The sequence below is a fragment of the Amphibalanus amphitrite genome, unplaced genomic scaffold (genome assembly GCF_019059575.1).
Source record: "Amphibalanus amphitrite isolate SeventyFive unplaced genomic scaffold, NRLGWU_Aamphi_draft 000587F_arrow, whole genome shotgun sequence".
Lineage (NCBI taxonomy): Eukaryota > Metazoa > Arthropoda > Thecostraca > Balanomorpha > Balanidae > Amphibalanus > Amphibalanus amphitrite.
The window spans coordinates 56,655-80,779 of NW_024882081.1; the positions used below are offsets into that span (position 1 = coordinate 56,655).

The window sequence follows — 24,125 nt, forward strand, 5'->3', positions numbered from 1 at the left end:
CGTCTCGGGCTGCCGCCCACCTCCACCTCCATTGGTGGCTCGAGAAGACGTCTCGGGCTGCCTCAGCCGCCAGCCTCCACCTCCATTGGTGGCTCGAGAAGACGTCTTGGGCTGCCTCAGCCGCCAGCCTCCATTGGTGGCTCGAGAAGACGTCTCGGGCTGCCTCAGCCTCCACCTCCATTGGTGGCTCGAGAAGACGTCTCGGGCTGCCTCAGCCGCCCGCCTCCATTGGTGGCTCGAGAAGACGTCTCGGGCTGCCTCAGCCGCCAGCCTCCATTGGTGGCTCGAGAAGACGTCTCGGGCTGCCTCAGCCGCCAGCCTCCATTGGTGGCTCGAGAAGACGTCTCGGGCTGCCTCAGCCGCCAGCCTCCATTGGTGGCTCGAGAAGACGTCTCGGGCTGCCTCAGCCGCCAGCCTCCATTGGTGGCTCGAGAAGACGTCTCGGGCTGCCTCAGCCGCCCACCTCCATTGGTGGCTCGAGAAGACGTATCAGCTCTGCGTGGCTTACCCACACAGAGCCTCTGGAAGGATGATTGTTTGTCGTTGTTGTAGTAAGTTGGCCAATTTTTACTTGGCACTCGACAGTTTACTCGAGACTAGACAGTTTTCTTTGGATTGTGCAGAAACGGAAAAAGGAGAGGCGTAATCGGAGGGTTTCCGATGGAAGCTGTAGAGTTCCAGTGGGGAGTATGTGCCTGTGGCTGTAAGCCCGCCTGGCTGGATCCGTCAGAATCTGCTCCAGGAGGAGGGCGCCGCGCCGATCAGCGTGGCTGCCGAGATGGCACCGTGCCAGGGCGGCCATGTTTGTGTGGCGCACGCGCTGTGACGTCACTCAGCCCGCCGGCAGCGCGGGGGGGGGGGGGCGGTGGAGCGCGAACCAGCCTAAAGTTCAGGCTGCGCTCTCAGCGTTTTTTTCGGTTTCTGCGGGATTTCGGTTTCCGCGTCCTTTCGGTTTCTGCGTTTTTTCGTTTCGGGCGGCCTCCGCGTGGACGGTGTTGTTTATAGCATAATTATGGAGAAGTGATCAAATTGTTTGATTAATGATTATTCATGATAAATATTATCGTGTTTTTGCAAAATTTTTATGAATTAATTGCTTAAATATTTTTTTTTTAACAAATAACAAGAATTTATTTTCGATCATAATCATTTGTCAGCCTAAATACAATTATAGTATTTGAAGTAGAATGAAAAGTTTTGAAACACATCTTGTCTTTTTTATTCATGATTTACACCATTGTCATTATTTTCATTTGAAAATCTTCCATCGTCACAATATCATAAGCAACAAGCACTTCTAATAATTCATCACTAAAACGAAATCCCGCAGAAACCGAAAAAGTGCACAGCTCTGAACTTTTTTTTCGGTTCCGACTCGTCGGTTTTTGCGGGTTTTCGTTCCACGGGAAGCCAGACTGGCAGTGTAGCTTGTGCAATGCATTCGCTATGAGGCGAACTACACGACGCGAACCGAAATCGCGCAGAAACCGAAAAAAAAACGTCGGAATTCATGCTAGTGTAGCTTACCCCGCGTTCGATATCTCTTGGACGACGAAGATTCTACGCCGTCCGGCCAATCACGTTCCATAACCGCAGCCGGGCCCCCGCTGGCCTTGGACGGGATTGGCCGGACGACGTAGAATCTTCGTCGTCCGAGAGACATCGAACGCGGGATAGGCTTTAGGAGTTCGGACCGGACGGCCGGGGAGGACGGGTCCAAGATACCTAGGGCGGATCGGCCACGTGCGGAACACAGGACAACATTGAGTGGTCATATAACACAGGACAACATTGAGTGGTCATGTAACACAGGACAACATTGAGTGGTCATGTAACACAGGACAATATTGAGTGGTCATATAACACAGGACAACATTGAGTGGTCATATAACACAGGACAACATTAAGTGGTCATAAAACACCGGACAACATTGGGTGGTCATATAACACAGGACAACATTGAGTGGTCATATAACACAGGACAACATTAAGTGGTCATGTAACACAGGACAATATTGGGTGGCCATGTAACACAGGACAACATTGAGTGGTCATATAACACAGGACAACATTGAGTGGTCATATAACACAGGACAACAGTGAGTGGTCATGCAATACACTCAGGACAACATTGAGTGGTCGCGCAGCACAGGACAACATTGAGTGGTCATATAACACAGGACAACATTGAGTGGTCATATAACACAGGACAACATTGAGTGGCCAGGTAACACAGGACAACATTGAGTCGTCATGTATCACAGGATAACATTGAGTGGCCACTGACCATCTACCTAGCACAGGACAACATTGAGTGTTCACGGTGGTCCTCAGAAGTGAAAGGCGGTCAAATACCACTCCACAGACCTACGCACCCATGCTCTGTTGTAGTATAGGGCTGGTATATAGGGCCTTGTGTTGTAGTACGGTCGTGAACATCCCATGCTCTGTTGTAGTAGGGTAGTGTGGGGTAATTTGAACATATTTTTACGTCTTCTCCGTTGTACCAAATTCCATTTCAACCCTGGATGAAGAAAAACTGCTTCAGTAGCGCAAGTGTCACTTGCTTTCACCATGCAAGCCTCATTTTTGGACGAGCTGAGCATACCTTGAATAGCATAGCCTCACTTCTCCACCAAGTCACGGTGTGTTCAAATTGCCCTACCGTGGGGTAATTTGAACATACTGCCTTTACCTGTCATAAAAACGATAGTCTCGCCAGCACCGATGTTGTTTGACCCATAAACAAATAGGCAGAACAATTCTAAACATACCTTCACTTGAAAAATCAACACAACAGCAAAAATAACAGTTGCAGAGTATCAATATCTGCACGCTGCACACCGGTCAGTTGACAGAATTCGCCCCTCTTCAATTAACAGAACGTCTATCATTTTTGTTCGATAAAAACTCTCCCAACCGTACTACATCTGTTTAAGTGGTGCCAATCGAAACCTGGACATTTGGAGTTCTGATTTCGTCCAATGTCCAATTCGGAATTGGTTGGACAAAGGTAGCAGACTGGACAACATTGGACGATGGCTTGCTACACTTCAGCGCTTTTTATAAAGTAATCGTGCATAGCATTGATTCGACGAATGGAAAGCTTGTTAAGCTCTCAATATAATGAACACTTCTCGGCTGGTAAAATTACATGATAAGCAATATAAATGACGGTTTTGCGTGTTGATAGCTGCATAATTTTCGGACATATTTGGACAAATAGTTGACTTTAACATTTTTGGACGGAAAATCAACAAAAATGCCGGACATTAGACGGATATTAGACGTAAATTTTCTAAAACTGGCATCACTTATCTGCTACTGCCTTGGGTCGAAAATATTGGCAAAAAAAAACTGGGAGCGCTGTTTTTTCGGAGCTATCCCTGTCTTCATTCAACTTCTCACACTATGTTCAAATTACCCCACGCTAAAAGTTATTTTGCCATTTTAAAAAACAGGGTTCAAAAGCAAATTTCTTGGATTGAAGGCACTGATTAGGTCATTATACAACAAAAGCCGTTGCGTATTAGGCGCTAGCATTGCAAGATTTTGCGCTGCAATGAAGTTGCAATGACGTGTTGTTAGGCGTTTTTCCTTGCGAAATTGATTTTTTACACTGTGCGTCAACATCTTCATTCCCTGAAACTTTAAACCCCCTTCATATGATAGCCCTTTTAGTTACGATAATTTCTCTCATTGGTCTTATTGTCATGCCACTTATGGATTTTCCGTAATTTTCTGTTATTCACACTATGTTCAATTTGCCCCACATGTTCAAATTACCCCACCCTACCCTATAGGGCTGGTATATAGGGCCTTGTGTTATAGTACGGTCGTGAACATCGCCGTCGGGATGGGACCGTTTGCTATAACAGTATAACGAAGAGCTGGGGACCAAGTGGCCCGGTTCGGGTGCCCTCGGGCCGCGTCACGCAGACCTGTCTCCCGGCGCAGTTCCGCTTCCCCCGCCGCGGCGCCTGTGTCTGACGTCTGTGTGGAGTGTGGAGGGTGGACCCAGCCGCCCCCAGACACCACTCCGTGCCCTTGTGTGCCCTCGGGCGGCCGCCCGTGGCGCAGTTCTGTACGCAGTTCAGTGCGCGTGAGTCGGCCCGGGGGAGGGGAGGAGGGTCGATGCGGCGTGGTCCGCGCTGAGGGACCAGGGCTGACTGGGCGCTGGTCCAGTCGCTGGGCGGCCTCTGTTTAACCGGCTTACCGGTGCTATGCGATTATCGCGGAGGGGCCACCCATGTTGCCGGAATTCCTATAGCCCACACCAGAGCTGGGCATTGCGCAACTAAGTCCGCAACTCCGCAACTCCGCAACTTGCGGACTACCCTCTTGGTAGCGGAGTTACGGATCGGCTACCGAGCCCAAAAAAGTTGCGGAGTTGCGAGTTGCGGAAGCGAAAAATTCTAAAGCGCAACCGCTACCGGGGCCTGACCGGGGCCGCCACCGCTGGTGGGGGCGCCACTGTACTCTTTGCACTCCACTGCACACTGCACGTGTTTCCAGGCTAATTTTTGAAGCTGATTTCGAATTTAATGACCGTTTGAACATTTACGAAGTAGTTTTAGTGCCTTAGTAACATGTTACGAGGCTTTCAGTGGTGGTAAACACTGGATAGGCGGTAGGACGCCTACTGGTTGACCTGACCTGACCTGACCCGACCAGGCCCAAATGCATGAAGACGTCATCTTTGATCAAAACCAACATGAAATTTGTTATCAGCGCCCCCCCCCAAAAGCATATAAGCTTCACTTTACGAAGTTCTAGCAGGTCCGATTTTCCCGACTTTTGGGTCATTGACCTGGCCTGGAAGGTCAACCAATGACCTATGACCTTAAAATTGGGTATCATCGGCTTCCTCTCGTCACGGGCAACACGCTCGTTTTTTTCCCGCGAAGAGCTCTAGCTCGATCAGGGGTCGAACGGCAGGGGGGAGGGGGTCCAACCGACGTACACGTTAGACGCTGTAAAACACCGCACACAGCGAGGGTTAAAAAGGAAATAGTTCACTTTCACGAAATTATTTTTTTTGCAACGGATTTATGATTTTTTATGTTCAAAATAATCAGCAAAGAAAATAAAACCTTTTTATAACAAAATATTATTTTCTATATTTTGATATAGGAAGAACTTTTCAGTTTCTGTAAGGCACACGCGATCCAGTATGAAAAGAGCATGGGTCCCGAAAATTCTTCAGAAACAGAGAAATTATCGCAGCCACCGGCATTTGGGCGATCTGCTCGATCTGATAATGTTCCCCTGAATGTCCTAATTGATCAGTACGAGAATTTCTCTCGAGTTCTCGTAGATAATTTCTCTAGTTTCTGAAGAATTTTCGGGACCCATGCTCTTTTCATACTGGATGGAAATATATGCAAGGCACACATCCTCAACGCAAGACACCTTTTTCGGGACGAGAAATAGAATATCTTTGCCTAGGGTGATCGTTGGGCTGTAAAAGCTCCTGATTTATGCTCGTCTCAGCCCAAGCTACGGAACTGCTATTCCAGTTCAAAACCCATGTTAAAAAGTGAACTATTTCCTTTAAAGGGACCCTCCCACCTTAACATTAGTTTTGAGTTGAGATAGCCAAGTTTGCGGCCAGGCTCAGAAACCACCATTTATCCTGGTCGCAACCCCCGCAGCTTTATGGTGTTCAAGAAATTTCTTCCCTTTACTTGCAGGGTGGGACCAGCGTGGTCCCTATCTCTTAACCATTACGGGAGTCTGATGACGTCATCAGGCTTTCGAACGTCCGTTAAATGTTTGACTAAAACGTTTTGTAGCACGCGGTGGTATATGCTGCTTTGCGCGCAACAAATGCCGCACTTTCAAATAAAGTCGCTAGGAACAGCGGAGATCCCAAAAAGTAAACAAAAGTAAAAGTCTAATATCTTGAAAACCGGTGAATATTTTTCGATGAAATTTGGTAGATATTCGTTTTTGCTCTTTCTGAACCGAGCGACATCACTTTCATGTCAATTCATTAACTTTTTTGAAGGTGGGAGGGTCCCTTTAAGTCAAATGTTATGGTCGCCAGCACGGGGCCGGGGGCGGGGGGGAGGGTGTTTGGACACCCCTCCGTAAGGTTTTCCGCAAATATATAAAAAAGGCGGTGGCAGCGCGGCTGTTTTCGACACTGCTATTAACACATCCTTTTCACACATTGTATCAACATGTCAGACCCAGGTCACCTCAGGTCAGGTCACCAGGTCAAGTCAAGGGACCCAATCTCCGAAAAAAAATTAAACACCCGCCCTAGCAATACAGGACAATAGGTATAGCAATATAGATACACCTATTGACCGATCACTTTGAAACTGTCTGCATGTGACAAGGGTAACAAGATATAGATACAAAGTGTATTGTCTCATATTTTTTTTATATTTGTGACTTAAGGTAAGGTCAACTGTGTGACCTCTCCATTATAAGTACCTAAATGGGATGAAAATACAACTCGTCCGGATTTGCGGCAAAATGATCCTTAACAACTAAAACATGCAAAGAGTAGCACTGGCAGGTCATTTACGTCGACTGGTGTCGCAATGACTTGCGCATTGAGCATTATAGGTCACGTGACGTCATCAGATGTCACCAACAGTCAGGTCAGTCACCAACAGAGGTCAACCAAAGGTACTACCTGTCAGACATAACACTGCACAGGACTAAAACTGATAAAACATAGGAACCTAATAGAGGTTGGTAGCGGAGTTGCGGAGTTGCGGAGTTGCGAGTTGCGGTTTTACGATCTGCAAAATAGTTTCGGAGTTGCGATTGCGCTTTGGGTATCTTAGGTTGCGGAAGGTAGCGGTAGCGGTTTCCAAATTTCGGTAGCGATGCCCACCTCTGGCCCACACTTACTGTTCCCATGGAGCGGGCCGTGAGAATATGATTTCATTTCATGTCGGCTGTCACGCTGCGGGTGGCGGCGCGCGCTTCTGCATGGTATTCCGCGTATCCACCATGACCTGACACCATGGTCCGCGCCGGCGTCACCGCGCGCGGGACTCGACTCGCCGCCGCCGCCGTGTCACCGCGCGCACCCCCCGCCCCCGGGCGGCACGGTGGGCAGGTCCCGGGAGCGTGGTCCCTTCCCTCTGGGTGACTAGCTACCGTCGCTGTCTTCCATGGGATTCGGCAGGGTGGGATCTTCATTCAAGGTCACTGCCGAATGCGTACATAGATAGAAACGAAAAACATTTGAAATAGTGTGACACTGAGCTACGAGGGTGTGCAGTTTTATGAAATCGTTTTCATCGTGGGTGCTATTACATCCATTCAGAGCGTACAGAAATAGTGGCGCCGCTGAACCAGGTCTGTCAGTCGGTCGGCGCGGCGCCGACCGACGGAGGGATCTCGGCGCCGGCTCACAGCGGCCGAGCGGCGGCGGCGGGCCACGTGGGAACCTGCTGCGTAGATTCCTCCCCCCCCCCCCTCCCCCCCCCGACTCCTGTCAGCGGCCAGCTGTTCGCAGAGGTCCTCAACCCTCGCCCGGCGGTGGTCCCCAACCCTGGCCGGTGCGGCAGGGCTCTTGATATGTGCCGCCAGAATCGACATCAAGCGTTACAGAAATGTCGCCCGCCTCATGAAATGTGGTCGTTACCGGTCCTCGTTCCAGTTGTTTCGTTTTCTACTCTGTTGCGGAAAACTGGATCTTGCCAACAAATGGGCGACGGTTCCACACCGCCACAGTGACAGATAACACTGTTGAGTCATTGTGACTGTGTCTGCGTGTGAGCGTGGTTCATGGTCAGCTGATCCGTAACAAATCACCATGTGACGTCATCATCAGATAATTTAGGTAGATAGTGATTGTATATGTTTGACTATGAATCTGCGATTCGCCCACTGCACGACTTCTGCTGGGTCGGGGGCTGCTGGTGCCGCCGGCTGTCCGGCGCCCCGCCCGCGCTGGGGTCGGGGGCTGCAGGTGGGGCCTGCTGTCCGGCGCCCCGCCCGCGCTGGGGTCGGGGGCTGCAGGTGGGGCCTGCTGTCCGGCGCCCCGCCCGCGCCGGCGGAGCTCAGAGCCGGGGTCGGGGCTGACTCAGATCTGACTCGAGTCGTCGGCCGCGGCCACTGCCTCGTAGCCAGCTGCTGTGATGGGGGTGTACACTGTAAAAAAATATTGACTAGCCCCTCGTCAAATGATTCGCAACGCTAAATGTCGGGGGTACAGACTAGTTTTGCATCCTACTTTTGACACACGCTGCGAGCCCCTGGCTTGTTTTGTGTTCGTCAGATGACAGTTACCAGGTGTCGGTTAGTTTTTACCACGTCCCAAAAATAGCTGGAGTGTGTCTGCCTTGTTTTAGAAGCAGGTCCTCGTTAATGCTGTGTATGATAACAAAGTACCTAGTAACAATAATAACGAAAAACAATGTCAAAACGAGGGCGGCTTGTTTAGTGACGATGTTCAAAAGAAGCATCGTCTTGTTCCTACTTAACGAATGAAGCTCAAACTAGGTCAAAACTAGGGGCCCAACTAGGCCCTAATCAACCCATAGTCAGATGACCAGCAGATCCTACGCCGCCCAATCCAGTCATCGAATTTGCCAGCGAATTCGTTTGAAGACCATCATATTATTAAATATCGGTTGTCTTCAAATGAAATCCTTTACCAGTTTGATGACGAATTCATCCGGCCCATTCCAAAAACGCTCAAGATAAAATGAAAGTGTATTTCTGAAATAATGTGCTTTCTTGCAATGCACCTTTCGTATATCAAGCGAACCTTTCACTTCCAGCGCCCGTTTACAGTTATCAATCGAATCAGAAGCATGCACATACCTATCGATAGATCTGAACCTAAGAACACAGAAGACATTTTGTAGAGTACCTGTCTGAGCCTATGCAGTGGAGCCCGTGAGCCGCCCAACCGCAGCTGCCTCATGAACTTGATGATAGGTCTGAACCTCAGATTGGCCAGAGCTTGGCCGTCAATAACCAGCTTATTTATATCCACAGTTGTAGTGACTTAGGGTTTGGAATTTGCCAAACCTAAGTTTTGATTACCAAGAGAAGTTTTGTGCTTCTTGCACTTGCCTTTTCTTCATAACTTTGGCGGAAATCGTCGTAGTGAAACTTCAGTGTTCCGTTAGCTGTCGGTTCTTGAGAGAGTTGGCCAGGCCGGACACCGGGGGCGGCTCCACAACTTTCGAAAAATTAAACCTAAGTCCTATTGCACTGCATGGAGAGCATTCATTTAAAATCGCTCTTGTCCCCCCCCCCCCTCGCAACTTTGCAAACGTCTCTGCGCGATTTGGTTGAGAATAATGGCTTATGGCAAGTTATTGAATCAGAACGTCGATCATTGCAGGTCATATATCGGCAAGCAATTCTTCATAACTAGACACTGCACAAATGGAAACGATACAGGTTTGCCCAGTGATAAACACTCGCACTTCACAGACGCGCGCACCCCCGACCGAACGCGGCACGGCACAGCGCAACTGGCGCCGGGAAGCCGGGAACGCATTAAGTGAAGGTTTCACAGGTGCGCAACTTTATTGCGAACAATAAAAACCTACCGCAAACGATTAAAAAAAAGGTTTTAGGGCAATCGGAAATACAAATGTATTGACTTATAGAAATAAAATTGTCATTCACCATCCAAATAACCCAACAATTTATTTGCCGTAAAAAGTGTCTGGAAATGGAAAGTTGCAAACATGATTCAGCAAGTAGGGAAACGCAGCAGCTACCTGGCGAATAATCTCAGGCTGGTTTAGTGACGAGTGCATTGCTACGGCTTGTTCCTCACCCTTCACAGATTACTATGACAAAACTACCCCTAGTATTTTGATCATCCTGAGGCTGGTTTTCACCTAATAATTTGATGAGGGTCTTCCTCGTTTCGGATTGAGGCGAAAACAAACGTCAAACAACCTTAATAGTTAATTCAGCACTTCAAAACAAAGGTACACCTAGGGTATCATTACAATACCGGATCATAACGATCTGGATAGTTCTCAGCCTGTAAGCTAACTAAGCGGTAACTAGTCAAGTGGTAGGTACCGGAAGCATTGACAACCTGGTGACTGTTTCGAGACCCTTGTTTTGACACATAGCTCGTCAATATTTTTTACAGTGTACTCTCACTCGTCTGCCAGCCGAACGGCCCCCGCTGCCGCTTCAGCCGCGCGGCTCCGCGGAATCGCCCCCGTGTCACTCTGCAGGTCGCCGGAATCGCCCCCGTGTCACTCTGGGTCGCCGGTGATGATGATGATGATTTGGAGTGACAGGGCGCACCAGCTGCGAGGCTATATCGCGCCCATTTCTTATTTGACTTCCTCAGTGTCGGGCGTTAAAAATCACCTGAAGGCCAGAGGCCGCAATAAACGAAAAGAGGCGAGAAGAGTCAAGCAAAGAGGACTCGTCACCTAAGACTGCTCTCAAAGAAAGTTGGGCTCCGCGCAGGCCCAGAAACTTCAGCCGCTCAGCTTCCAGTCTTGGACACTCCAGAAAAACGTGTCGGACGGAAAGTCTGTCGCCACATCTCGCACAAACAGGTCTTGGGCCGACGCCAATAAGGTGTCCATGGGTACCGAAAGTGTGTCCTGTGCGAAGCCGACAGAGGATGACCTCCTCTCGACGCGACTTGCGTGACGCAGACAGCCAGGTTGCCAAACCCGGTTTGATGCGTAGCAGCTTGTTTGTCTGACATTTGCTCCAAGCCTCCTGCCACTTTCCGCGGAAGAATGAGCTCACCGTAGGGAAAAAGTCCCTGGCCGGTAGAGGGAACCGGCGGGAGCAGGGCTGCCGCGCCGCATGGTTCGCAGCACGGTCCGCCCGCTCATTGATGATGATGATTTGGAGTGACAGGGCGCACCAGCTGCGAGGCTATATCGCGCCCATTTCTTATTTGACTTCCTCAGTGTCGGGCGTTAAAAATCACCTGAAGGCCAGAGGCCGCAATAAACGAAAAGAGGCGAGAAGAGTCAAGCAAAGAGGACTCGTCACCTAAGACTGCTCTCAAAGAAAGTTGGGCTCCGCGCAGGCCCAGAAACTTCAGCCGCTCAGCTTCCAGTCTTGGACACTCCAGAAAAACGTGTCGGACGGAAAGTCTGTCGCCACATCTCGCACAAACAGGTCTTGGGCCGACGCCAATAAGGTGTCCATGGGTACCGAAAGTGTGTCCTGTGCGAAGCCGACAGAGGATGACCTCCTCTCGACGCGACTTGCGTGACGCAGACAGCCAGGTTGCCAAACCCGGTTTGATGCGTAGCAGCTTGTTTGTCTGACATTTGCTCCAAGCCTCCTGCCACTTTCCGCGGAAGAATGAGCTCACCGTAGGGAAAAAGTCCCTGGCCGGTAGAGGGAACCGGCGGGAGCAGGGCTGCCGCGCCGCATGGTTCGCAGCACGGTCCGCCCGCTCATTGCCAGCTATACCAACATGGCTGGGAATCCAGCAAAAAGTCACTGAGGTACCCTCTCGGTCGAGAGCCGTCAAACGGAGAAGAATCTCCTGTACGAGGGGGTCAAGTGGATAGAATTGTGTCAAGGACTGGAGTCCGCTCAATGAGTCGGAGAGGACAAGATATGACCGAGCGGGATGAATCTGGATAAAACATAGAAGGTTATCGCCCCCGTGTCACTCTGCAGGTCGCCGGAATCGGTCCCCCCGGCTGTGTCCTCGGTCACCCGGGTAACACTCTGGCAGCTGTGTCATAGCTGGCTCCCTCGCTAAACCAGCCACATTCCCTGAAAAAGGGTGAACGCTATAGGGGACAGAGATGGTAACTGAGTACTGACTCCCCAGGCCTGTGAGATAAGGAGGCTGATGTTCAGAACACATCGTACTCGTACCGCGCCTGGAACTGCGGACTGCACACATCGTACTTATACCGCGCCTTGGACTGCGGACATTGTACTTGTACTGCGCCTGGGACAGCGGACATTGTACTTGTACCGCGCCTGCCACAGCGGAGTTTTGCGGTCTGCGTGGCCTAGTCGCCCGCTGACCACAGTTTCCCCCACTGGAGTCGCCCGCTGACCACAGTTTCCCCCACTGGAGTCGCCCGCTGACCCGCTGGCCGAGGCGCTTCGGCGAGCGCCGGCATCCGCGGCGGTGGCTACTGCTTCTATCAGACATACGCAGTGGTAGCTAGTAGCTACTGCTTCTACCAGACATACGCAGTGGCAGCTAGTAGCTACTGCTTCTACCAGACATACGCAGTGGCAGCTAGTAGCTACTGCTTCTACCAGACATATGCAGTGGCAGCTAGTAGCTACTGCTTCTACCAGACATATGCAGTGGCAGCTACTGCTTCTACCAGACATACGCAGTGGCAGCTACTGCTTCTACCAGACATACGCAGTGGCAGCTACTGCTTCTACCAGACATACGCAGTGGCAGCTACTGCTTCTACCAGACACACGCAGTGGCAGCTACTGCTTCTACCAGCCATTTACTGTGAGATCCGCAGTAGCAGCTGTCCCCATGCCAGACATTTACTGAACATTCTGCGGGCCATTGTTCCGGCATTGAGCAACCCTGACTTTAATATAGATGTATATCATTATTCGGTCACCGTAGCGTGGAAGGTCACCGTAACGCATTTTCAAATATACACAATGTTGTGCTTCCGTAGTTATAACGCGAATGCGAATTTTGATGTGATGTATTTTATATCACCCTCCGCCTGGATACAATCTTCTGGCTCATCCGAGGGCGCCTCTGTGAAATCACGCTCCCCGTATCTGTGCGTGCCATTACGGGTGATATCCGCGGCGCACCCTGCAGCCGGCCGGAGGGGGTCATTGGCCTGCAGTCAGCCCCCGCGGCGGCCTTGGCAGGCGCTGTGACGGCGCGTGTTGATAGGAGCGCCCCCTGCCCCCCCCCCCCCGCCGGCGGGGGGGGAGGGGGTCAGAGGTCGCTGCCGGCTCGGCTCAGCGGCCAACGGTCCATGGGCTCCCAGCGTGCTGACGTAGTCCCTACTCTCTGTGGCCGGGTGGTGGGGATGCCGAACCCGTGGGTGCTGGGGACAGGGCTACCCAGTACCCAGGCAGGCAGTGGATAGATGCGGTCTTTGTGCATTCTGCCTCGCTCCTAACCAAACTCTGAGCGCTGGTGCTTTTGGAATACCTGCAGATGCTCCTGGGTGTGTGCCTGAATTCCCAATTAATAAGGCTCGAGATGCTGCGGTGCATTATAGAAGTCTTGAAGCATGATCGGTGGTCTATGTTTCCTTCATTCATGATATACTTTTCTCCTATCCTACCGTCCTTGGTAGTTCACAGAGGCCGCCATTGTTGTGCGGTCGGTCGGACTGCGGTTTTATTTACTACTACCCGTCCAATGTTAGTGTCACACTCTCAGTGTATTTGCCGTCAGTAAGTACGCAGTGTCAGTAGTCTCGTGCCCTCTTTCCGTTCGAGGTCAGCCGGGTGGTTTGTCTGTACCCGCGGTCTCCGAGTGGCGGCCTCTGATTGTATATCTGGTATCGGCCTCAGCTGGCAGTGGTATCGACGGTTGTCGACCTTGTTTGTATATTCCCTCGTGTACCTGACCCTGACAGCGCAGAGTTATCCGTCTGACGGTGTACTCCTCTCCGCTTACGTGTATCGTGTATTCCCTGCACTGGTGTAAATTTACTCCTTCTGACAGTGGCCTGGTGAAGCATGCGCTGTGTAACGGTGTACTTCCATCCGTCAGATACCGTATCGTGTGACCCGGGGGTCATAATATACGCCTTCTGACGGTAAATTGGTAAAGTGTGCCATGTGTAAAGATGTCTTCTTTCCACCAGTTACCCCTGTAGTGGTTTAAATATGCCCCTCTGATGGTGTAGGGTAGCCTGGGGCAAGACGCCCCAGATAATTTATTTTGCTACATAACTTTTGTCCCACATGACCTGGAAGGCCAAATTTGTGCTCAATGCGTTCTTTGGACATTTTACTTTAAATTCCACCCCTCAAATTCATTCACTTATGATCGGACTCCCAGCTAGGAAGTGGTTTGTGAACCAACTGCAAATAGGGCGTTTTGCCCCAACCCCAGGGCAAAACGCCCCACGGCCTGGGGCAAGAAGCCCCATACTCTAGATTAAAGATTAAGCATGCTAGTTGACTAAATCTTATATGAAAGGTCCGTTAGACCTTGGGAGGCATGGCACTGAAGTTAGCACATTCCATCCTATCAGGTGTTCAGCTACGACACTATTGTATGAGCAGGTTTTTCACCTGCCTCATAAGGCAAAATAATAAATTATTGCAATGCAAATGTTAACAAAATACATCCTTTGTCATCCAGTTGCTGAGAAAAGTACATGTAAATGCATAGAAACATACCGTTCGCCAGCTACCGAATATTAGGAAGTGGGTAGTCCGAACAACACATGAGGTAAAACGCCCCATGGGGCTTTTTGCCCCGCGACCTACTGGGGCGTTTTACCCCATCACGTAGTGCGGTCAGAGAACAACGCCTTGCACTCCAGGAAGACATAATTTAACACGAACCAACCCGGCATTATAAGCGTTAGACAATAGTTGTTCAAAATGCATAAAAGTCGTTAACCTGATGTGGACGATAAAAGAACGCCATGATGCATAATCTGACAACAAAACATAAAAATCACTCCAAAAACACATTTTTGGCTATATCTCCCTAAAGAGTCATCACAATTTATTTCCAGTCTGCTCATATAATGATCGTATAGTGCACGTTTTATAGAAGAGAGGATGTTTCCCCAGAACCTTGCCAGTTCCGAGAAACATCGGTGAGGCGTTTTACCTCGGCGGGGCGACTTGCCCCGGTCTACCCTACTCTCCGTCTGACGGCGTTGTCATCTCCGCCAGGTACCCTGATCGCTTACTGCGTGTACCGGTGCAAATGTACCGCGTCTGACTGTGCTATTGCAAATACTGCGGTGTGCTAGGCTGACTGCACTGGTGTCAGTTAAGTTTTACCCCGTTTGATGGTGTACCCCCACAGACAGATAACCGAATCGTGTACCCTGCACATTGTGCAAGTATAATCTTTCTAACGGTGTACTCTTATACCAGGAACACCCTTATTATGTACCCCGTTTATTAGTGTAGAATACCCCCTCTTACGGCGTTCTCCCCCCAGCCAGGGATCAGTATCGTGTACCCCTTGTACTGCTGTCGATATACACTGAGAAAATTTAAAAACGGGGTGGGGTGTTTTTGCAGTGTATGATGAGTGTCAGACACTTTTAAATGTGTACTGTAACACTTATTACAGTGTCATGAAGCCTGTCATACACGGTTAAAGGTTTAGACACCCTTAAAAACTCCCTTGGGTATGCAGAATAACCACTTACCCATGGGTACCCATACCCCATGGTGGTTACCCATGGTAACCACTTACCCATGGGTAAGTGGTTATTCTGCATACCCAAGGGAGTTTTTGAGGGTGTCTAAACCTTTAACCGTGTATGACAGGCTTCATGACACTGTAATAAGTGTCACAGTACACATTTAAAAGTGTCTGACACTCATCATACACTGCAAAAACACCCCACCCCGTTTTTAAATTTTCTCAGTGTACGCACTCGAACGGCGCACTCTACTCCACCCGTGTATCGTTTACACCGTGGCCCGTGTACTAGTGTTGATATACCCCTCTGACGGTGTACTCCCCTCCGTTAATGCTCGAATCATGTACCCCGTATATTGGTGTAATTATACTACTAACGGGGTACCCCCGCCATGAAGGTACCCATATATTGTGTACACCGTTAACTGATGTAAATATGCCCCCTGGCGGGGTTCCTCCCTCTGTCATGTACCCGTACCGTGTACCGGTGTAGAATTAGATGTCCTCTGTCTGTGTGAAGTAGTACTGGTGTAAATATGACGGTGTACTGGTGTAGATGTACCCCCACTAATGGTGTACTTTGTTCGCCAGGTACGCGTATCGTGTACACGGGCCAGTTCCTGAAGGCGCTGCGCGACTCGCCGCTGGCGCGCACGCCTCCGGCCGCCATGGCGCACGTGCCGGGCGTGACCAAGCTGCCGGCGGACGGTGCGGCGCCGGGCGCCGCCGGCCACCGGTCGCCCGCTCACGAGGGCACCGAGCACGCCGCGCCGGCCGACAAGAACGGTGGGCGAGCGAGGGGTGGAGGTGGTACTGTGACGAGGAATGGGGAGATAAAAAGTCCGGGGAAAGGGAGGGGGCGAGTGTCGATGATTTTCATTGGTGATGTTTTAGTTCTACGACTTTCAGTGGGTCGGTTCTGGCAGATTGGCTGTGAGATTGTCGCATGTTGTCGGAAGGTTTTCTATTTCCCTGTTTACTAAAGATGGCTGCGTAACAGCTGCAGACCACTTGTTATCACCGCGAGTCGTTCGTTCAGTGTCCCGTGCCCTGGTAACTCCAGGTGTCTGTGACACCTGTACCGGCGCGGGTACTACTGACTCGCGACCAATCGACACGGTGCATCTGAGTAGTGAGATGTGGTCAGTGCCGGCGTCTCTGACACTCCGCTCGTTTTCAGACGGGGACGATCCGCAGTTCGAGATGGACATGTAATCTCCCCCGACCGGCCACGGAGGGCGGCGCTGCACCGCCGACAGCGCCACCTGTGAGCGCCGGCGGCAACCTACACCTGCGGCCGCCGCCGACAGGTGACACTGGGAGCGGCGGTCCGCTCTCGGCACAAATGGGCGCCGCCGCGGACCGCCTGTGATTCAGCTGTAAATTGGCGGCGTCCGGACCCGGCGCGGGACCGGGTCCGGACCCGGCCCGGGCCCGGGTCGTGGTGCCTTCCGCCGCTGACCGGGGCGCCGATGCCAAATGCAATGGGACAGCCGGGGGCGGGCCCGTCCGTCTGTATCGCCTTGTTGACGTTTGACCGCGGCCGTGACAGCAGTTCAGTGAGCGTTCAGTTCCGTTGCGTTTCTCCTCCCTGCAGTGCGGACTCTGCCGGCGGGTGTAGGAGCCTCAGTGACAGCGCCGGGCCTCCGCGAGGTCCCGGGAACTCTAACAGTCCGATCCGCCGCCGTTTGGTGACGTTTTACACAATGTCAGTCAGTTTTAGACAGTCTTCCGCGCTAGGCGCCGCTCGGTTTCTCTTTGTGAGCATGTGTTGCGGCATTTCCTTTGGTTTGGCTGGTCCTTGTTTGGGTGCCGATCGCGCCGTACCAGTTAGATCCGGATGGTGCTGGTGCAGTCCAGTCTGCCGGCTTCTGCTGCTATGGTCGGGTCAGTGCAGGTTTCTGTCGGTTTGTACCGGTATGGTCTGCGCTGTACTGGTCACGGCTGGTTTGTACTGGTTTTGTCCGGTCTGTACCGGTGTGGTATGGTTTGTGCGTGCGCCTCTGTTGCCCTGCGCTCGTCCTCGTCGCCTGGCTAGAGCTGAAGCCGACCTCTCAGCTTCTGACAGGCGCTCCAGCACTCAGCTGGCGACCGACCTCAAACGCCCAGTGACGTCGCTGTCGCAGCGCGGCAGCCGGCCGCTGCGGGTGACCACCCCGAGCCGTCCCCGGCCAGTGCGGGAGGGGGCGAGGGTGGTGTGGGCGGCCGGGGCGCCGTCTCGGTGTCTGTCTCTCTGGCCGCCTGCGGTGGGTTATAGTGTGTCTGTGCGGGCTGATCGCCCATAGTGTGCAGTTTGGCGCAGCGCAACTGACCGCGCAGTTTGTGTCGGAAATACAGGCGCCGGGCGCACAGTACACCACCGTCTGTGTGTGATCAGAGAGCAGCGGGACACAGTACACCACCGTCTGTGTGTGATCAGAGAGCGGCGGGACACAGTACACCACCGTCTGTGTGTGATCAGAGAGCAGCGGGACATAGTACACCGCCGTCTGTGTGTGATCAGAGAGCAGCGGGACACAGTACACCACCGTCTGTGTGTGATCAGAGAGTAGCGGGACACAGTACACCACCGTCTGTGTGTGATCAGAGAGCGGCGGGACACAGTACACCACCGTCTGTGTGTGATCAGAGAGCAGCGGGACATAGTACACCGCCGTCTGTGTGTGATCAGAGAGCAGCGGGACACAGTACACCACCGTCTGTGTGTGATCAGAGAGCAGCGGGACACAGTACACCACCGTCTGTGTGTGATCAGAGAGCAGCGGGACATAGTACACCGCCGTCTGTGTGTGATCAGAGAGCAGCGGGACACAGTACACCACCGTCTGTGTGTGATCAGAGAGCAGCGGGACACAGTACACCACCGTCTGTGTGTGATCAGAGAGCAGCGGGACACAGTACACCACCGTCTGTGTGTGATCAGAGAGCAGCGGGACACAGTACACCACCGTCTGTGTGTGATCAGAGAGCAGCGGGACACAGTACACCGCCGTCTGTGTGTGATCAGAGAGCAGCGGGACACAGTACACCGCCGTCTGTGTGTGATCAGAGAGCGGCGGGACACCGCCGTCTGTGTGTGATCAGAGAGCAGCGGGACACAGTACACCGCCGTCTGTGTGTGATCAGAGAGCGGCGGGACACAGTACACCACCGTCTGTGTGTGATCAGAGAGCAGCGGGACACCGCCGTCTGTGTGTGATCAGAGAGCAGCGGGACACAGTACACCGCCGTCTGTGTGTGATCAGAGAGCGGCGGGACACCGCCGTCTGTGTGTGATCAGAGAGCAGCGGGACACAGTACACCGCCGTCTGTGTGTGATCAGAGAGCAGCGGGACACAGTACACCACCGTCTGTGTGTGATCAGAGAGCAGCGGGACACAGTACACCACCGTCTGTGTGTGATCAGAGAGCAGCGGGACACAGTACACCGCCGTCTGTGTGTCATCAGAGAGCAGCGGGACACAGTACACCACCGTCTGTGTGTGATCAGAGAGCAGCGGGACACAGTACACCGCCGTCTGTGTGTGATCAGAGAGCAGCGGGACACCGCCGTATGTGTGATCAGAGAGCAGTGGGACACAGTACACCACCGTCTGTGTGTGATCAGAGAGCAGCGGGACACAGCACACCGCCGTCTGTGTGTGATCAGATAGCAGCGGGACACAGTACACCACCGTCTGTGTGTGATCAGAGAGCAGCGGGACACCACCGTCTGTGTGTGATCAGAGAGCAGCGGGACACAGTACACCACCGTCTGTGTGTGATCAGAGAGCAGCGGGACACAGCACATCGCCGTCTGTGTGTGATCAGAGAGCAGCGGGACACCACCGTCTGTGTGTGATCAGACAGCAGCGGGACACCGCCGTCTGTGTGTGATCAGAGAGCAGCGGGACACAGTACACCGCCGTCTGTGTGTGATCAGAGAGCAGCGGGACACAGCACACCACCGTCTGTGTGTGATCAGAGAGCAGCGGGACACAGTACACCACCGTCTGTGTGTGATCAGAGAGCAGCGGGACACCACCGTCTGTGTGTGATCAGACAGCAGCGGGACACAGTACACCACCGTCTGTGTGTGATCAGAGAGCAGCGGGACACCACCGTCTGTGTGTGATCAGAGAGCAGCGGGACACAGTACACCACCGTCTGTGTGTGATCAGAGAGCAGCGGGACACAGCACACCACCGTCTGTGTGTGATCAGAGAGCAGCGGGACACCGTACACCACCGTCTGTGTGTGATCAGAGAGCAGCGGGACACAGTACACCACCGTCTGTGTGTGATCAGAGAGCATCAGGACACAGTACACCACCGTCTGTGTGTGATCAGAGAGCAGCGGGACACAGTACACCACCGTCTGTGTGTGATCAGAGAGCAGCGGGACACAGTACACCACCGTCTGTGTGTGATCAGAGAGCAGCGGGACACAGCACACCACCGTCTGTGTGTGATCAGAGAGCAGCGGGACACAGTACACCACCGTCTGTGTGTGATCAGACAGAGAGCAGCGGGACACAGTACACCACCGTCTGTGTGTGATCGGAGAGCAGCGGGACACAGCACACCACCGTCTGTGTGTGATCAGAGAGCAGCGGGACACAGTACACCACCGTCTGTGTGTGATCAGAGCAGCAGGACACAGTACACCACCGTCTGTGTGTGATCAGAGAGCGGCGGGACACAGTACACCACCGTCTGTGTGTGATCAGAGAGCAGCGGGACACAGTACACCGCCGTCTGTGTGTGATCAGAGAGCAGCGGGACACAGTACACCGCCGTCTGTGTGTGATCACGAGAGCAGCGGGACACAGTACACCGCCGTCTGTGTGTGATCAGAGAGCAGCGGGACACAGCACACCGCCGTCTGTGTGTGATCACGAGAGCAGCGGGACACAGTACACCGCCGTCTGTGTGTGATCAGAGAGCAGCAGGACACAGTACACCACCGTCTGTGTGTGATCAGAGAGCAGCGGGACACAGTACACCACCGTCTGTGTGTGATCAGAGAGTAGCGGGACACAGTACACCACCGTCTGTGTGTGATCAGAGAGCAGGGGCGTTCCATGACAGATCGACCAAGCCATAACACCCTACCTCTCAGATTTTGATGAAATTGCGTCTAGGGGGTTATCTGTACCGTAGATTCTTAATCTCCTATTTTCAGCGTTATACTACAAACGGTTTACGAGTTATAGCCAGCGGCATTTTTCAAAATGCTCAGAGTAACCCTCTTTTTGACTCACATTATATAAAGATATGGCCTGTAACTTACATTAATATGTATATCATTGGAATCCTCATTGACTGTAGAAAAATAATCAATCAAAATATTTTGAAAATTTTTATTATCTCAACATTTTTTTAATTAATATATTTTTTATTTTTTATTTTAAAAATGTGGCCATTAAATTTTTGACAAAAAGATGATGCCAAAAGATGCCTCTGGATATGAAAATTTAACGTACAAAAATTTAGAGAGGTGTTTTGCCTTTAACTTTTTATATAATTTTCTATTTACGGCAATGTTAACCCGCGTCCCAGTGGCGGTCTCAGCCAACTTCGCCCTAGTGGGGGGGGGGGGGGGGGGGGCATATGTTACCACCCACCTCTAACTCAAAAACTAAGAGGGCTAGAAAGACGCGGTAAAAAGCAGTCGATAGCTCTCTTTCGGTCATTTTTCACCTTAGAGCAATATTGGGGTCACCAGAGGTCATCAAAGGTCAAAATTTGCCAATTGTCATTATATTTTTCAGAAAACATGCCGCTATCTCAGGAACTATGGTAGCTAGAAAAACGCATGGAAAAGCAAACGATAGCTTTTGAACTCTTCTTTTGAAAGGGTCATTATCAATATTGACCTCAGGTCAACGGTTTAGCCTCCAGAGGGCAAAAACTCCAAAAATAGCTGTTTTTACGAAAAGTGTTTTTCGACAATAACTTTCGACTACAAAAAGCCACGACATTTCTTTTGCCAGAATCGTGTTCCCCTCGCCGAGACGCGTCGAATGAACCATATGACCGAATGAAACCAGTTGACCTTTCAAGGTCGAATGACCTTAAAAGGTCAACTTGAAAATTTGACCTCAGGTCAAGGTCATGACCTTACCGGAAAAGGTCATGCTGCATATCAGTCGATGCGTCTTAACAAGATAAACACAATGAGACCATCCCCAGCGTTCTATCTCTTTCCAATCGCGAGTTATTGGCAAAAAACTGTTTGTAGCCTCAAGTGACCTCGGATGACCTGTCTAGAGGCTATGAGCAAAAATGACACTTTGGTCATCACGAGTGGACTAAATCATTGTGATTCTGAAATATTTGGACTGTTCCGATCCGTACACACGGATCTAGAGGCATTTTCATTTTTCTCCATTGACTTGTAATGGAAAGGTCACGCCACTGACCTGACCTTAGGTCACGGATATAAAAAATCCGAGATATACAAATTGTAGGCGCCCATAACAGCATGCACGGAGAAAATTTAAAACACTGCTAACGGTGTAAGTGGTTAAACTGCATACCCACGGGTGTTTTTGAAAGGTGTCAGATAACACTTATATGAGCGTCAAGATACACCATTGTACTATCCCTAAGGGTGTCCAGTTTCTGTACTGTGGTGTCATACACCCCAGACAAGGGTGCGTTTCGACTCCCCTCAGACACCCTATTTACACTTATAATGGTGTCACCAAGATAACACCCGTAGGGATACTGGGGGGAATAATCGCTTGGGTGTGTGTTAAACTGCATACCCACGGGTGTAATTTAAAGGTGTCACAACACAACGCTTATAACGGTGTCACCAAGTTGACACCCATAGGGATACTGGGGGGAATAATCGCCTGGGTGTGTGTTAAACTGCATATCCACGGGTGTAATTTAAAGGTGTCACAGCGCTGCTTACACTTATAACGGTGTCACCAAGTTGACACCCACAGGGAGCCCACGGGCTCCCTGTACATGATACAGCGTTATGAAATTACACACAGAATGTAGGTTGCAGGGAACAAATGCCACCACATTGCATCGCAAATCAGTCTAGCAGCACGGATACGCGGAGCATAATAGAAATAAGCAGAATCCAACTCCCTCCCCCTCTCCAGTGGGGTTACGAATTCGGATAAATATTAAATACCCAAGCAGGGTGCGTGTTAAATTGCACACCAACACAAGAGAAAAAAATCTGAGGATATATTTTTCGGACATTAAAGAACCCCTATCGGGAGTATGCCGCCATCCCCCCCCCCCCCCAGCGGCCAGTACCATGTCTTTCGGAATCCGCAGCAGTGCCATTGCTAGCCAAGAATAGCTCACCTTTGCTAAAACTGGAGCTCTTCGAGTACCAAGACACCACTCACGATCACTTCTAACTCACTTGCACACACTTATACTCCCAACACACCGTAATCCCACCAGCGCCTCCGCCCGCAGTCGCGCACGTTTCAAACTATAGTATGGCGGCCGGCCGCATGGAAGCCAACGGTTGAACATGGGCTACTATAGGGCTGCATTATGTTCCCAATATTTTCCCGACGCGTTTTCTTTGAAGTATGGTATATGAATTTATTTATTTATTATCGTGGATTTGTTTATTTGATGTAGTTGAAGCAAATCCATTAGAATATAAATGCAAACTCTGTACACCATACAGCACAGCAGCGCCATCTACCCAACTGCACCCATAGGGAATTTCAAGGGTGTCTGACACTGCAAAGACAGGCTGACGAAGAAAGACGAACGTCTTTCGAAAGCTCCCGTAACTAATAAACGAAGCTGGTAATTTGAATATTTGTATGCTAGAATGTCTCTGTCCCAGATAAACAATAACATTTATAACTACATGAAGTACCAAGAGAATACGAACGGTGTTAGTCATCCCCTGGCTCAGACCCCCTACGGCTCAGACCCCTACGATAATACTAGCTAACACTTACATTTCATAACACTTCAATACCTACATTGTGATGTGATGTGATATGATACCTATCATTGTGTTCTTTCAAGTGTCACTGACACCTTCAACGGTGTTTAAGTGATGACATGACACTTTCAATACCTACACCCAGAGGGTGTTTTGTTCTCTCTTTGACACCTGCAAAAGGAGTGTTGAATGGGATCGACACTTCGATTGGGTACATCCCAAGTGTGCTTTTCAAGTGTCGTGTGACACCTTAAACGGTGTTTAAGGGATGACATGGCACACTCAGTACACCTAACGGGTGTTATGTTTTCTCTGTAACACCAAAAAAGGTGTTGGATGGGAGTTGAGACACCTCGATTACACCCCAAGTGTGTTATTTCAAGTGTCATGTGACACCTTAAACGGTGTTCAAGCAATGTCATTACACCAATAACGATGTTCAACGGGGTAATGACACTGCTATGAGTGTTGAATGGGAGTTACGACACCTCGATTACATCCCAGGTGTGCTCTTTCAAGTGTCGTGTGACACCTTAAACGGTGTTTAAGTGATGACATGACACTTTCAATACACCCAGAGGGTGTTTTGTTTTCTCTTTGACACCAAAAGGAGTGTTGAATGGGAGCTACGACACTTCGAGTACATCCCAAGTGTGCTTTTCAAGTGTCGTGTGACACCTTAAACGGTGTTTAAGGGATGACATGGCACCCTCAGTACACCTAACGGGTGTTATGTTTTCTCTGTAACACCAAAAAAGGTGTTAGATGGGAGTTGAGACACCTCGATTACACCCCAAGTGTGTTATTTCAAGTGTCATGTGACACCTTAAACCGTGTTCAAGCAATGCCATTACACCAATAACGGTGTTGAACGGGGTAATGACACTGCTATTAGTGTCATGATACACCATTAATG

At 50.9% G+C, this 24,125-nt stretch overlaps 1 protein-coding gene across 1 annotated transcript in view; it reads left to right on the forward strand.

The window, feature by feature from the left end:
- Positions 1–17,648, forward strand: part of LOC122394358 (eukaryotic translation initiation factor 4E-binding protein 1-like) — a 35,847-nt gene extending 18,199 nt beyond the window's left edge. Inside the window, exons 2-3 of the mRNA XM_043391192.1 lie at positions 15,881–16,075; positions 16,470–17,648. Coding sequence (XP_043247127.1) covers positions 15,881–16,075; positions 16,470–16,504 — 230 coding nt within the window. The 3' untranslated portion in view covers positions 16,505–17,648. The remainder of the gene's footprint in view (positions 1–15,880; positions 16,076–16,469) is intronic.
- Positions 17,649–24,125: the final 6,477 nt, after the last annotated feature.